The sequence below is a fragment of the Dermochelys coriacea genome, chromosome 2 (assembly GCF_009764565.3).
Source record: "Dermochelys coriacea isolate rDerCor1 chromosome 2, rDerCor1.pri.v4, whole genome shotgun sequence".
In the NCBI taxonomy this organism is placed as follows: Eukaryota; Metazoa; Chordata; order Testudines; family Dermochelyidae; genus Dermochelys; species Dermochelys coriacea.
Window position 1 is genome coordinate 271,049,511 of NC_050069.1, and position 15,254 is coordinate 271,064,764.

A 15,254-nucleotide genomic window follows, 5' to 3' on the forward strand; every position below is an offset into this window, starting at 1 on the left:
TGCCCCCTGGCTCAGCCCATCCAAACCCTCCAGCTCACCCCACCCCAGGCCCCCGCTCCCCCAGCCCGAGCTCCCCCCGCCCCTGCTGCGGAGCAACACCCCGGAGGACTTACTGCATCTCTGCTCCATGCCCCGCAGATGCGCCCCCGTGCCTGGGTGAGGAGTGCGCCGGCAGGAACTGCAGCTGGACCCCGTGGGCGCCGTGGAGCGAGTGTTCCCGCAGCTGCGGCGTGGGCCAGCAGCGACGTCTGCGCACCTACCACCCACCCGGCGAGCGGGGGCTCTGGTGCCAGGGCATCCTGACCGCAAACACCGAGCGGCGCTTCTGCAACCTGCAGGCCTGCAAAGGTAGGGCCGTGGGCACAGGGGACGCTGGCGTCGCCGCCCCAGGCTGGCTGCCTCGCCCAGGGGCACACTGGCCCTCCGAGCCCCTCATGTCGCGCCCCTCGGCTGTACCTCACATGGAATGGTGGAGCCAGGAGATTAACCTCTCCCTGCCCGCTGGCTGTGACACGCTGTGGGGGTGTCCGGGCCCTGCGCCCCTCTTCCTGGGATTCACCGTGACTCTCAGCCAGCCAGTAAAACGGAAGGTTTATTGGACAATAGGAACAGAGTCTAAAACAGAGCTTGGGGGCACAACCAGGACCCCTCAGTCAAGTCCTTCTGGGGGAGCAGGGAGCTTAGATCCCAGCCCTGGGGTTCCCTGCGTTCCACCACCCAGCCCCAAACTGAAACTCTCTCCACCCCTCCTCCTCTGGGCTTTGTCCCTTTCCCAGGCCAGGAGGCCACCGGATTCCTTTGTTCTCCAACCCTTTAGCTCTCACCTTGCAGGGGGGAAGGGCCCAGGCCATCAGGTGCCAGGAAACAGGGTGTCGGCCATTCTCTGTGTCCAGACCCCTGCCCACACCTGCCCTCTAGGGCTCTGCAACGATCATACCCCCTTATCCCACCACCTAGATACTTAAGAACTGCCTAGGGGAAACTGAGGCACCCCCACAATATTCATGTTTCATTAACAACAGTCCCGCTTCGTCACACACATCCACAGCCCCAGGCACAGCGAGCACCCAGAGCACCCCCGCCTCACTGACAGTGCCACGCGTGGACACTGCCGCCTGCTCTTCCCCTCTGGGATGCACCCGCAGCCAGTGCCCAGCCCCAGGGCAGCCTGGCGTGAGCTGGGAGGGTCAGCTGGGCCTCATGGTGGGGCCTGGGCAGAGCCCTGTGCCCAAGGCTGGGGGCCGGGCTGCGTCTGGCGTTAACCGCTGTTCTCCCCTCCCCCGTCTCTCCCCTCGCCATGCCTGTCGGCGTCTCCGCGAGCCAGTGGCCGGAGCCTGGTCCAAGTGGAGCCCGTGGTCGTGGTGCGACCGCACCTGCGGGGGGGGCCGCTCCGTGCGCACTCGCACCTGCACCAGCCCCCCACCCAAGAATGGAGGGTCCCACTGCCCAGGGGAGAAGTACCAGGGGCGCGTCTGCAACCCCCGGCCCTGCGGTAGGGAGTGCGGGGGGCTGGGGAAAGGGTACCCCAAGCCTTCTGTACTGGGAGGCTGGTGCCTGGCGGGACGGGGGCCATGGAGGGAGGGGCCCTGGGAGCTGGGAAGGAGGCTCCCCATCCCTCCAGTGCCCGTCATAGGCAGAGCGAGCAGGGCGCACGGCCTGCCACCCGGAGCTCCCGGCGCTGAGCTGCCAGGTTCAGGGGACACTTAGCGCTGCCTGAGTGCAGCTGGGCGCATGGCCTGGGGGCATGCAGGGCCAGTGCAGGGTAGTGGGATCTCAGGTGGGAAGCCCCACACACCTGGCTGGTGCACTTAGGGGGCTCGCCCTGCCCTGCCCCCTGCTGCCCAGCACTGCCAGCTGGCACATGGCACCTGGCCTGGCACACCCCATGGTAGCCCCAGAGCTGGGCTGTGCAGCCAGGCTCCACTCCCGGAGCAGGGAAGGAGCAGGTGCTGTGCTTCACACTGCAGCCCCCAAAGGTGGGGGCACCAGAGGGTACTCGGGTGGTGGGGGGGGGAGCAACAGCAGGGGAGGGACCCCCGAGCTCGGAGAGGACTATGGAGCGTTTGGCATTGTTAGGGGCAGAGACACTACGTGACTGGTCCCCGCCCAATCCCACCCTGCCACCCGGATCAGACCCGGGGCCCCCCCCAGCCCTGCCACCCGGATCAGACCTGGGGCCCCACCCAGCCCTGCCACCTGGATCAGACTGGGGGCCCCTCCCACTTCCTGCCACCCAGATCAGACCCGGGACCCCTCCCCTGCCCTGCCACCCGGATCAGACCTGGGGCCCCACCCAGCCCTGCCACCTGGATCAGACTGGGGGCCCCTCCCACTTCCTGCCACCCAGATCAGACCCGGGACCCCTCCCCTGCCCTGCCACCCGGATCAGACCTGGGGCCCCTCTAGCCCTGCCCCTCCCCCCACTCTCATTGCCCAGCCCTGCCCAGGTGAGGGGCTGCATCTGTGGGGCTGCAGGGAGGGGTCACCTCCCCAGCCCTGGGATAACCTGTCCCCATTGCGCCCCAGAGGAGGGATGCCCGCCTGCCATGGCCATGGTGGACTGCGCCAACAGATGCCCGCGCCATTGCTGGGACCTGCAGGAGGGCATCACGTGCCAGGACGGGGAGGCCTGCGAGCCCGGCTGCCGCTGCCCGGACGGTGGGTGCCCTGTGCAGGAGGCTGGGACGAGAGGGCACTCTGGGGGGCTGGGGGGCTGGGGGGCCGCTGCCTTGGCGTTATTCACCCCGTGGGATTCCTCTTCTTCAGGGCTGGCCAGAGCCCACCCTCTCGAGAACCCCGGGGTCCCCAAGGGCCTGCATAGCCGGGGGCCCTTTGCCAGGGTGCCAGGTCTCCAGATGGGACCTAGGACTCGGCTCCTCTGTGCTGAAAGCAGGGGTCACGGCGATTCTGGGAGGCGTGCGGGGTCTATGGCCCCGGAGAAGTTCTGGTGGTGCCCAGCAGAGCCCTCCCGCCGTGCCCGGAGCAGGGTCTCCAGCGTGACCGTCTCCCCCCCGCCCAGGGACCCTGGAGCAGGACGGCGCCTGCGTCTCCCCGCAGCACTGCGAGTGCACCGACGCCCAGGGGCACAGCTGGGTGCCAGGCAGTCTGCGCCACGACGGCTGCAACAACTGCACGTGTTCTGAGGGGCGGCTGCTCTGCACCCGCCACACCTGCCCCCCCAGCCAGTGCGACTGGAGCCACTGGTCCAGCTGGTCCCAGTGCAGCGTCACCTGTGGGGACGGGCTGCAAACCCGGTTCAGGTGAGGGACCCCACCCAGGGACACTGAGACCCCAGGCTGTGGGGGCTCCAGCCCCAGCCTATCCCAGCAGGGAGTGCTGTGGGGAGAGGGCGGGGCGCTGGCTGGGGGGGAGCTCCCGGCAGGGAGTGATGGGGGGAGGGGGCGGGAGTGCTGTCTTGGGGGGGCTCCCAGGAGGAGGTGCTGTGGGGTGGGGGTGGGGCTGTTGGCTGGGGGCACCGTGGGGGTGGGGCAGGGTGCTGGCTGGGGGGGAGCTCGCAGCAGGGAGTGCTGTGGCGAGGGGGTGGGGCGCTGGCTGGGGGGGAGCTCCCGGCAGGGAGTGCTGGGGGGTGGGGCGGGAGTGCTCTCTTGTGCGGGGCTCCCAGGAGGGGGTGCTGTGGGGTGGGGGTGGGGCTGCTGGCTGGGGGCACCGGGGGGTGGGGCAGGGTGCTGGCTGGCGGGGGAGCTCCCAGCAGGGGGCGCTGTGGGGAGAGGGCGGGGCGCTGTCTGGGGGGGAGCTCCCGGCAGGGAGTGCTGGGGGGAGGGGCGGGAGGGCTGTCTTGGGGGGGCTCCCAGGAGGGGGTGCTGTGGGGTGGGGGTGGGGCTGTTGGCTGGGGGCACCGTGGGGGTGGGGCAGGGTGCTGGCTGGGGGGTAGCTCGCAGCAGGGAGCACTGTGGCGAGGGGGTGGGGCGCTGGCTGGGGGGGAACTCCCGGCAGGGAGTGCTGGGGGGAGGGGCGGGAGGGCTGTCTTGGGGGGGCTCCCAGGAGGGGGTGCTGTGGGGTGGGGGTGGGGCTGCTGGCTGGGGGAGCTCCAGTGCTGAGTGCCATTCCCCTGGGCACCCAGGGCACGGCCAGCCCCTGCCCCCGTGGGCTCGCTGGCCCCGTCTCACGCTCTCCCCTCTCCCTTCCTTTCCAGGACAGCCACGTCGGGCTCCTGGGCCAGGGAGTGCCAGAAGGAGCAGCTGCAGACCCGGCCCTGCCGCCAGGGGCCCTGCCCCCCCCTGTGCCCGCACCAGGGCTGGGAGAGACGCCTGGGGGACACCTGGCTGCTGGGCGAGTGCCAGCAATGGTCAGTGCCCCGGGGGGGCAGCCGTACCAGCCGCGCGCCCTCCTGCCAAGGGGCCTGAGTGTTCGCTGGGAGGGGGTGCAGGGGCTCAGTGGGAGCCGGGGCACCGGGGCTCCGAGCTGGGTGGCCGTGCGCCAGTCCCTGCCCACGGGTACAGTGGGGCTGACCCTGCCCTGCCTCCCCAAGGGGCGATTCCTCAGGGTGTGGGTGCTTGGGATGGGCATGAGAACTCAGCACCACCCGGGGGACCCCACCCCATCTGCCCTGACCCATCTGTCTGCCCTTTCCCTCTAGTGTCTGCACCCCGGAGGGCATCTACTGCCAGGACATTGCATGTGTGGGTGAGTGCCCCTCCCGGAGCTCCTGGCACCCTGCCCCCTGCTCCCTCCCGCCAAGGGGAACCCCCCCCCCATGCTAACCCTGCCTGTCTCCCCCAGTGCACGGCTCCTGGACGCCCTGGTCTCCCTGGTCCGACTGCCCCGTCACCTGTGGCAACGGCACCCACGTCCGCACCAGGGCCTGCATCAACCCGCCTCCGCGCAACAACGGCTCGGACTGCGCCGGCTCCGAGGTGGAGGCCCAGGGCTGCGCTGCCCGGCCCTGCCCAGGTAAGTGGCGCCCACCTGGGCTGGGGGGGACCCGGAGCCCGCACCCCTGCTGACACTGTCCCCTCCCGCAGTGGCCGAGCGATGTGACTGGTCGGCCTGGAGCCCCTGCTCACGCTCCTGTGGCACCGGCCTGGCCACGCGGACAGGGACATGCGCCTGCCCCAGCCCCGAGGCTCCCAGCACCCCCTGCAATGACCACGCCCGCCAGGAGGTGGAGCCCTGCTACCTGCAGCCCTGTGAAGGTAAGGGCTGCGCTGGAGACAGTGGGGGTGGTGTCCAGCCCCGAAGGAGCGTGCGCTCAGCCTGCAGTGGTACCCCCATTTGGCCTGCTCGGGGCAGGGTGCCCTTCATGAAGAGGAGCTTGTGGGGGTGTCGGATCCATGGGGTCGGGGCTGACCCAAGGTCCCCTCCAGGGCCAGCCACGCGGCCTCCCCGCCTCCAAGACGCAGCTCCAGCCCTCCTGCTTCCCCCCATGGCTCAGCCTGCTCGGCGACACCCCCCCATCTCTTAACCTGCTCTCAGAGCGAACTTCGTCCCTTTCCCCAGCAGGGCACAGTATAGGGGAAACTGAGGCACACATCGGGCTCTTCCTCCCTGCCCCCAGAGCACTTCCTGGCTGAGGGGGCAACTGAGGCAGGGGCTGAGAGAAGGGGGCCTGGCCAGAGTCCGTTAGGAGCTGGACCAGACCCAGCTGTCCTGGCTCTCCTGGTCTCACGGCCCCTCCTCTGGCTCCCCACCGGGAGGGTCTGGCAGCAGCTGCTGTGCCCAGGTCCCAGGCCAGTGCCCAGCCCCTCATGGCCACTGGGGGCTGGGCAGGGCTCCGGGGCATATGTCAGGCTGCCATGCTCTGCCCCTCTCCTCTGCCCCAGGCGACTGCTCCTGGAGCCCCTGGACGCCGTGGACCCAGTGCTCGTGCAGCTTCCTGGTGCAGCAGCGCTACCGGAACCAGCTGGGCCCGGGCCCCCAGGGGCCGCTGTGCGTGGGGCTGGACGGCGAGTTCCGCACCTGCAACGCCTCCCAGTGCTCGGGTGAGGTCGGGGCAGGGGCACGACTGGCTGGGCAGGGACCCTGGGGGGCAGCTGCGGGAGGTGGGGGGGAGCTGGGGCAGGGACCCTGGGAGGGAGCCCGGTGTGGGGAGCCGGGGCAGGGACCCTGGGAGGGAGCCCGGTGTGGGGAGCCGGGGCAGGGACAATGGAAGGGAGCCTGGTGGGGTGGGATGGGGGAGGGAGCCTGGTGGGGCAGGGTGGGGTGGGCTGGGGCAGGGACCCTGGGAGGGAGCCCGGTGTGGGGAGCCAGGGCAGGGACAATGGAAGGGAGCCCGGTGGGGTGGGATGGGGCAGGGAGCCTGGGAGGGAGCCCGGTGGAGGAAGCCGGGGCAAGGACAATGGAAGGGAGCCCGGTGGGGTGGGATGGGGCAGGGAGCCTGGGAGGGAGCCTGGTGGGGCAGGGTGGGCTGGGCTGGGGCAGGGACCCTGGGGGCAGAGCCCAGCAAGAATTCTGCTCTCACGCCCGCGGTTGGTGCCCCTCCCCTGCCCCGATCAGAGAGCGCCTCCTGCAGGATGGACCCTGCCCTCCTCCCCCACGAGCCCTGGGGACTCTCCCCTCCGGCACTGTCCTCACCCCCACCCCCCGCGCTGGTGCCCGGGCACCCCTGGGACTGCCCTTTCTGAGGCTGCAGCGTCTCCTGTAGAGGGGAGAGAACCCCCTGGGGGCACCCAGAGCCATTTGTTCACCCATCCTCATAGTGGGTGCCCTCTGGCTCCTTGCCCTGCCCTGAGGCCCCCCTGCCGGGTACCTGGCCGTGGGGCCATTGGACCCCCCGGGTAACTGTGATGCTGCAGGCCAGGCGGGCAGCCCCGTCCCCTCCCCGGCTGGCAAGCCCTGTGCTGGGGGTGACCCTGTGCCCCTGCCCCGCAGAGGCCAGCTGTGAGCCTCCCTTCGAGTTCCAGGAGTGCGGGTTCCCCTGCGCCAGCCTGTGCTCCACGCTGCAGCGCCAGGAGCTGTGCACAGACATCTCGCTGTGCCTGCCCGGCTGCTACTGCCCGCAGGTGAGGAGTGCGGGGGGCAGGGGCATGTTGGGAGGTGCAGGGGGTGCTCAGCAGGAGAGGGACGCGGAGGGGCAGGGGCGTCTTGGGCGGTGTGGGGGACTCTCAGCAGGAGAGGGGCACAGAGGGGCAGGGGTGTGTTGCGGGGTGTGGGGGACTCTCAGCAGGAGAGGGGCATGGAGGGGCAGGGGTGTGTTGCGGGGTGCGGGGGGCTCAGCAGGAGAGGGGCGTGGGGGGTAGGGGCATGTTGGGGGTGCAGGGGACTCAGCAGGAGAGGGGCGTGGGGGACAGGGACACACTGGGGGGCTCTCAGCAGGTGAAGGGTGTGGGAGACAGGGGCCTGTTGGGGGGTGCAGGGGACTCTCATCAGGAGAGGGGCATGGAGGGGCAGGGGTACATTGGGGGGCTCTCAGCAGCAGAGGGCAGGGGAAGCAGATATTACCATATCAGAGGTAGAAGCGAAACTGAAACAGCTTAATGGGACTAAATCGGGGGGCCCAGATAATCTTCATCCAAGAATATTAAAGGAATTGGCACCTGAAATTGCAAGCCCATTAGCAAGAATTTTTAATGAATCTGTAAACTCAGGAGTAGTACCGAATGATTGGAGAATTGCTAATATAGTTCCTATTTTTAAGAAAGGAAAAAAAGTGATCCGAGTAACTACAGGCCAGTTAGTTTGACATCTGTAGTATGCAAGGTCCTGGAAAAAATTTTGAAGGAGAAATTAGTTAAGGACATTGAAGTCAATGGTAAATGGGACAAAATACAACATGGTTTTACAAAAGGTAGATCGTGCCAAACCAACCTAATCTCCTTTTTTGAAAAAGTAACAGACTTTTTAGATAAAGGAAATGCAGTGGATCTAATTTACCTAGATGTCAGTAAGGCATTTGATACCGTGCCACATGGGGAATTATTAGTTAAATTGGAGAAGATGGGGATCAATATGAACATCAGAAGGTGGATAAGGAATTGGTTAAAGGGGAGACTGCAACGGGTCCTACTGAAAGGCGAACTGTCAGGTTGGAGGGAGGTTACCAGTGGAGTTCCTCAGGGATCGGTTTTGGGACCAGTCTTATTTAATCTCTTTATTACTGATCTTGGCACAAAAAGTGGGAGTGTGCTAAGAAAGTTTGCAGATGATACAAAGCTGGGAGGTATTGCCAATTCAGAGAAGGATTGGGATATTATACAGGAGGATCTGGATGACCTTGTAAACTGGAGTAATACTAATAGGATGAAATTGAATAGTGAGAAGTGTAAGGTTATGCATTTAGGGATTAATAACAAGAATTTTAGTTATAAATTGGGGACGCATCAATTAGAAGTAACGGAAGAGGAGAAGGACCTTGGAATATTGGTTGATCATAGGATGACTATGAGCTGCCAATGTGATATGGCTGTGAAAAAAGCTAATGCGGTTTTGGGATGCATCAGGAGAGGCATTTCCAGTAGGGATAAGGAGGTTTTAGTACCATTATACAAGGCACTGGTGAGACCTCACCTAGAATACTGTGTGCAGTTCTGGTCTCCCATGTTTAAAAAGGATGAATTCAAACTGGAGCAGGTACAGAGAAGGGCTACTAGGATGATCCGAGGAATGGAAAACTTGTCTTATGAAAGGAGACTTAAGGAGCTTGGCTTGTTTAGCCTAACTAAAAGAAGGTTGAGGGGAGATATGATTGCTCTCTATAAATATATCAGAGGGATAAATACAGGAGAGGGAGAGGAATTATTTAAGCTCAGCACCAATGTGGACACAAGAACAAATGGGTATAAACTGGCCACCAGGAAGTTTAGACTTGAAATCAGACGAAGGTTTTTAACCATCAGAGGAGTGAAGTTTTGGAATAGCCTTCCAAGGGAAGCAGTGGGGGCAAAAGATCTATCTGGTTTTAAGATTCTACTCGATAAGTTTATGGAGGAGATGGTATGATGGGATAATGGGATTTTGGTAAGTAATTGATCTTTAAATATTCAGGGTAAATAGGCCAAATCCCCTGAGATGGGATATTAGATGGATGGGATCTGAGTTACCCAGGAAAGAATTTTCTGTAGTATCTGGCTGGTGAATCTTGCCCATATACTCAGGGTTTAGCTGATCGCCATATTTGGGGTCGGGAAGGAATTTTCCTCTAGGGAAGATTGGAGAGGCCCTGGGGGTTTTTCGCCTTCCTCTGTAGCATGGGGCATGGTTGACTGGAGGGAGGCTTCTCTGCTCCTTGAAGTCTTTGAACCATGATTTAAGGACTTCAATAGCTCAGACATGGGTGAGGTTTTTCATAGGAGTGGGTGGGTGAGATTCTGTGGCCTGCGCTGTGCAGGAGGTCGGACTAGATGATCAGAATGGTCCCTTCTGACCTTAGTATCTATGAATCTATGAATCTATAAGCGATCCCAGCCAGCCCTGCCTGGCAGGTGCTGGTAACTGAAGGGACTCGCTGCTGCAGGACAACGTCGCAGTCTTCAGAGGAGGCATAGCCGGTCCTGAGCAAGGGGGTGGCCCGTACTGGGGCTCTTGGCCCCCCAGCTGCAGGGCGCGCCTAGCCCAGCTGGCCAGCAGGACACATCCCTGTGGCAGGCTCCTGCCTCTCAAAGGCACCAGCGTGGGGCAGGGCCACGGGCAGATTTCTGGGCCAGCAGGGCCAGTGCTTGGCCCCCACACAGCAGATCCCCGCTTGCCATGACTGAGCTGCAGGGAGGTGGCGAGGCCTCGGCAGGGGCAGCTCCCTGCTCCTCACAGCCCTGCCGGTGCCCAGATACCTGGGGGCGAGGAACAGACCCTGAGGGGGGCAGGACACCGGGTACGGATCGTGGGGAGGGGCACTGGGGGAACGACGGGGGGCAGGGCACAGACCCTGAGGGGGCAGAGCACTGGGTATGGATCGTGGGGAGGGGCACTGGGGGAACGACAGGGGGCAGGGCACAGACCCTGAGGGGGGCAGGGCACCAGGTATGGATCGTGGGGAGGGGCACTGGGGGAACGACGGGGGGCAGGGCACAGACCCTGAGGGGGGCAGGGCACCAGGTATGGATCGTGGGGAGGGGCACTGGGGGAACGACGGGGGGCAGGGCACAGACCCTGAGGGGGGCAGGGCACCAGGTACGGATCGTGGGGATGGGCACTGGGGGAACGACGGGGGGCAGGGCACAGACCCTGAGGGGGGCAGGGCACTGGGTACAGGTGTGGAGGGGTGGTGGGGATGGGCACTGGGGGAAAGATGGGGGGCAGGGCACAGACCCCGAGGGGGGCAGGGCACTGGGTACAGGTGTGGAGAGGTGGTGGGGATGGGCACTGGGGGAAAGACGGGGGGCAGGGCACAGACCCCGAGGGGGCAGGGTTTGTGGGAAGGCACAGGGGCATCTAGTGAGACAGTCGGGGCCAGGTGCCCCCTGGCAGTGGGCTGGACCCAGCTGGGTGAGGGCACCGGCGGCAGCACCCTCCCTGGGGTATCTACCGCTGCGCTGGGCAGAACTCGGGACAATGGGCTGGGGCACCTGCTTCTCAGGGCGGCCTGGCTGCACCCGGGGCTTTGCCCCCTCTCACCCCGCTCCTGTGCCCCGGCAGGGCCTGGTGGAGCAGAGGGGAGCCTGCGTGCCCCCCGCACAGTGCGGCTGCCTCCACCTCCACCCGGGCGAGGGGCCCGTGTACCTGGCAGCAGGGGACACCGTGCTCGTCGGCTGCAAAGAATGGTGAGTGCCTGGCCAGCTTCGCCAGGGCAGGGGCTGGGGGCTCCGCAGGGAGGGGAATGGGCAGCGGGGCTGGACCGAGGGGGGGCTGGGACATGGAGCAGTTCCTCGGGGCAGCAGGGGGTCGCCAGGCGGGGCCGGTGGGGCCGGCAGCAGGACCGTGGGCACTAACCAGCCGGTTTGTCTCTGCAGCGTGTGCCAGGAGGGGGTGCTGCAGTGCAGCAGCGAAAGATGCCAGGGTAAGTACCCTCCCCTGCCCACCCATGGGCACCAGGGGGGCGCCAGGAGTAACCTCCCCAGGGGCAGATCTGTGGGGGTGCCCCATCCTGCGGAGCAGCGGGGGTGGCACTGCTGGCCCGAGACAGGACTGAGCTGGACGGACCCTGGACGGCTCCGGGCCCCACTCGCTCCGTCCCCTGGCACCAGGGCAGGGCCCTTCTGAGATCTCTGGAGTGGGGGAGCCAGCCTGCCCTCCTATCGAATCCACCCCCTGCCCCCCAGCCAGCCTGCCCCTGCACCACGATACCCAGCCCCTGTACCTCCCAGCCAGCCTGCCCCCACAGCCAGCCTGTCCCTGCACCCCTATACCCACCCCCTGCACCTGCCAGCCTGCCACCCCCAGCTAGCCTGGACCCCCGATACCCACCCCCTGCCCCCCCAGCCAGCCTGTCCCTGCATCCCTATACCCACTCCCTGCATCTGCCAGCTTGCCACCCCCAGCTAGCCTGGACTCGATACCCACCCCCTGCCCCCACAGCCAGCCTGCCACCCCCAGCCACCCCATCCCCACCCCCTGCATCTCCCAGCCAGCCTGCCACCCCCAGCCACCTCTATCCCCAATACCCACCCCCTGCCCCCCCAGCCAGCCTGCTACCCCCAGCCACCCCTATCCCCACCCCCTGCCCCCCCAGCCAGCCTGTCCCTGCATCCCTATACCCACCCCCTGCACCTGCCAGCCTGCCACCCCCAGCTAGCCTGGACCCCCGATACCCACCCCCTGCCCCCACAGCCAGCCTGCCACCCCCAGCCACCCCATCCCCACCCCCTGCATCTCCCAGCCAGCCTGCCACCCCCAGCCACCTCTATCCCCAATACCCACCCCCTGCCCCCCCAGCCAGCCTGCTACCCCCAGCCACCCCTATCCCCACCCCCTGCACCTCCCAGCCAGCCTGCTACCTCCAGCCACCCCTATCCCCGGTACCCACTCCCTTCCCCCCCATGCCAGCCTGCCCCCCTGTCAATACCCACCTCCTGCACCTCCCAGCCAGCCTGCCCCCCAGCCAGCCCCTATCCCTCGCCTGCACCCCCAGCCAGCCTGCCCCTGCACCCGATACCCACCCCCTGCCCCTCCAGCCAGCCTGCCCGTGCACCCCTATACCCAACCCCTGTACCAGCCAACCTCTCTCCCCGATACCCACCCTCTGTCCCCCCAGCCAGCCTGTCCTACCCTTCCAGGGGCACGTGGCCTCTGCCCATGGTCTAGCTACTCCCTACGCTGATGCAGGCTTGGGCCAGTCTGGGTCTGCATCGCTGCCAGCTCATCTGCCTAGCCCCCTCCCCAGGTGTCGGTGCCCCGGGCAGGGCCCAGCCCCACTCCCCCAGGTGTTGGTGCCCTGGACAGGGCACAGCCCTGTTCCTCTGGGTGTCGGTGCCCTGGGCAGGGCCCAGCCCCGCTCCCCTGGGTGTCAGTGCCCCAGGCAGGGCAGCTGGAGCTGGTCAGATGGAGGGAAACTCCGCACCGTGGCCCTCTCTGCAGACGCTGCGCCTGTTGCCTGTCCCGTGGTGACATCAGTGGGGCTCACGGGCCCTGCCTATGGCTTTTGCCCTGCCAGGCCTGCTGCCCCTGAGCGAGTGGTCGGCCTGGACGCCCTGCACCTCCTGCCTGCCCCTCTCAGCTCTCAGCCCTGGCACCCTCTCCGTGCTCCTGGCGCAGCACGGTGGCTGGCAGGACAGTGGGCACCCCCAGCCGGACATCGCCCCCCTGGCCTCAGTGCAGCATCGCTACAGGGTGTGCCTGGACCCCCAGACCGGCCTGCCCTGGGCCGGCGAGGCAGCGCTGTGCTCAGCCGAGCTGCAGCAGGAGCAGCTCTGCCCCAACCCCCACCTCTGTGCAGGTAACTGGGGCAGGGGGCTGCAGCTGGGGTGCACGGGGCACGGCTGGACGGGTCACTGCTGGGATGGGAGGTTTCAAAGAGGATGGCTCTAGACTGTTCTCAATGGTAGCAGATGACAGAACGAGGAGTAATGGTCTCAAGTTGCAGTGGGGGAGGTTTAGATTGGATATTAGGAAAAACTTTTTCACTAAGAGGGTGGTGAAACACTGGAATGCGTTACCTAGGGAGGTGGTAGAATCTCCTTCCTTAGAGGTTTTTAAGGTCAGGCTTGACAAAGCCCTGGCTAGGATGATTTAACTGGGACTTGGTCCTGCTTTGAGCAGGGGGTTGGACTAGATGACCTTCTGGGGTCCCTTCCAACCCTGATATTCTATGATTCTATGATTCTATGATTCTATGGGAGACGCCCAGAGAAACCCATCTGCTGCAGGAAATGGAGGGGGCTAGCCCCTCCGTCAGCACTGGCCCCGGTGCCCCAGGGTGGCAGTAGGGGGTGCTGGGCTGCAGGGAGTGGGGCGGGGGCTTGGCAGGGGGCAGGGGCTGCAGGGAGTGGGGCAGGGGCTTGGCAGGGGGCGCCAGGTTGCAGGAAGCGGGGTGGGGACTTGGAAGGGGGCACTGGGCTGTAGGGACAGGGGGGCTCAGGAGGGGACGCTTTCCCCTCTGTCAGTGCTGGCCCCACATGCCTGTCTCAGGGTGTTTAGCTGGGGCTCTAGGAGGGGAATCCTCCCCCCACCTGGCTCCCTAGATCCCCTGCCCCCCAACTGGGTCCCCTCCTGCACTTCTGAGCCTGCTGCTGCTAAACAGCCGTCCTGCCCCAGCAGTGGCTGCATTTCAGTGGCTGGTGGATGCCCCGAGGGGCGGAGTGTGTCCGGGACGTGGAGCGGGCAGGGGCTGGCATCCCTGCTGCCCCACGGGCAGGGTGAGGAGTGTGGGGCCGGGAAGGGCCCGTGGGGGTGGGGGGTGCTGTATGCCCAGTGTTGCAGCTCTGGCTCTGGCTCTCAGATCTCTGCCTGTGGAGCGAGTGGAGCCCCTGGGGCCCGTGCCGGGAGCCCTGCAGCGGTGGCTTCCGGCTGCGCCGGCGCCACGTCCAGCACCCGGCCGAGGGCAGGCAGTGCTGGGGAGCCCGGGTCCAGTCGGAGAGCTGCAACACGGCCGCGTGCCCAGGTAACCCAGCCGGGGCCCTGCCGCCCACTCGCTCCCGGCACAGAGCCCCGCCGCCCACCCGCGCCCGGAGCAGGGCCCCGCCGCCCACCCGTCTTTGGCCCAGAGCCCCGCTATCACCCGTGCCTGGAGCAGGGCCCTGCCGCCCACCCACACCCGGAGCAGGGCCCCACCGCCCACCTGCTCCCAGCACAGAGCCCCACCACCCACCCACGCCCGGAGCAGGGCCCTGCCTACCCGCTCCCGGCACAGAGCCCTGCCACCACCCGCGCCCGGAGCAGGGCCCCACCGCCCACCTGCTCCCAGCACAGAGCCCCACCACCCACGCCCGGAGCAGGGCCCTGCCTACCCGCTCCCGGCACAGAGCCCCGCCATCCATCCGCACCTGGCACAGGGCCCTGTCGCCCACCCGTCTCCGGCACAGAGCCCTGCCACCACCCGCGCCCGGAGCAGGGCCCTGCCGCCCACCCGTCTTTGGCACAGAGCCCCGCCATCCATCCGTGCCTGGCACAGGGCCCTGTCGCCCACCCGTCTCCGGCACAGGGCCTTGCTGCCCACCCATGCCCAGAGCAGGGCCCCTCCATCCATCCGCGCCCGGCACAGGGCCTTGCCTCCCCCTCAGGACCGTCCCCGGCACAGGCCATGCCAAGCGTTGTGAGGGTTCCCAGTCCCCCGTCCTTGGTCGCCCCGTGGCAAGCAGGGCCCTTGGACTGGGCTGTTGGGAGCTGGGGGGATCATGGAGGGGGGATGGGAGCCCCCCACTCGAGAGCTGTGCCCCGTCTAGCTTTCCTGCTGCCCCAGGGGGGCCCAGCCGCGCCCTGGGGGAGGGGATGCCCAGCGGGGCGGGGAGCTCCAGGCCCAGCCGGGTGTGGCTGGGAACCTGCCCGCTGGGCATCTGACGGAGTCTGGCTCTGCCCCTCCTGGCCTTGCCCCCGTGGCCTGCAGGGGACGCTGAGTGGGGCTGGCTCCAGGGCAGGGGTGGGGGCTCCCTGACTCCCCGTCTGTGCCCCCAGGGGAGGAGTGCGAGGATCGGGGCAAGGAGCACGCCCCAGCCTGCGCCAACCGCTGCCCCCGCACCTGTGCTGACCTGTGGGACCACGTGGAGTGTCTGCAGGGGGAGTGCAAGCCAGGTACCCACCCCCGCTTGCCCCCAGCTGTACCTGCCCCACGGCACTCACCAGCCCCTCGTCCTCCTGCCCTCATTACCTAGCCCCACGGCGCTCACTCAGCCCCCTCGTCCTCCTGCCCCACATTACCCAGCCCCACGGTGCTCACCAGCCCCTCGTCCTCCTGCCCTCATTACCCAGCCCCACGGCACTCACCCAGCCCC

The 15,254-nt window shown here is 66.4% G+C and overlaps 2 protein-coding genes across 2 annotated transcripts in view; one reads left to right on the top strand and one right to left on the bottom strand.

The window, feature by feature from the left end:
* The window catches only part of LOC119850710, an 829,101-nt gene that overhangs the window by 623,666 nt on the left and 190,181 nt on the right, over window positions 1-15,254 (bottom strand). The gene's annotated exons all lie outside the window — the stretch shown is intronic.
* Window positions 1-15,254, top strand: part of LOC119850715 (SCO-spondin-like) — a 120,222-nt gene that overhangs the window by 93,687 nt on the left and 11,281 nt on the right. Inside the window, exons 86-101 of the mRNA XM_043507142.1 lie at window positions 139-348; window positions 1,325-1,492; window positions 2,527-2,658; window positions 3,020-3,260; window positions 4,154-4,306; window positions 4,598-4,644; window positions 4,741-4,911; window positions 4,983-5,153; window positions 5,781-5,939; window positions 6,829-6,959; window positions 10,528-10,652; window positions 10,842-10,888; window positions 12,482-12,543; window positions 12,616-12,763; window positions 13,766-13,927; window positions 14,938-15,054. Coding sequence (XP_043363077.1) covers window positions 139-348; window positions 1,325-1,492; window positions 2,527-2,658; window positions 3,020-3,260; window positions 4,154-4,306; window positions 4,598-4,644; window positions 4,741-4,911; window positions 4,983-5,153; window positions 5,781-5,939; window positions 6,829-6,959; window positions 10,528-10,652; window positions 10,842-10,888; window positions 12,482-12,543; window positions 12,616-12,763; window positions 13,766-13,927; window positions 14,938-15,054 — 2,244 coding nt within the window. The remainder of the gene's footprint in view (window positions 1-138; window positions 349-1,324; window positions 1,493-2,526; window positions 2,659-3,019; window positions 3,261-4,153; window positions 4,307-4,597; window positions 4,645-4,740; window positions 4,912-4,982; window positions 5,154-5,780; window positions 5,940-6,828; window positions 6,960-10,527; window positions 10,653-10,841; window positions 10,889-12,481; window positions 12,544-12,615; window positions 12,764-13,765; window positions 13,928-14,937; window positions 15,055-15,254) is intronic.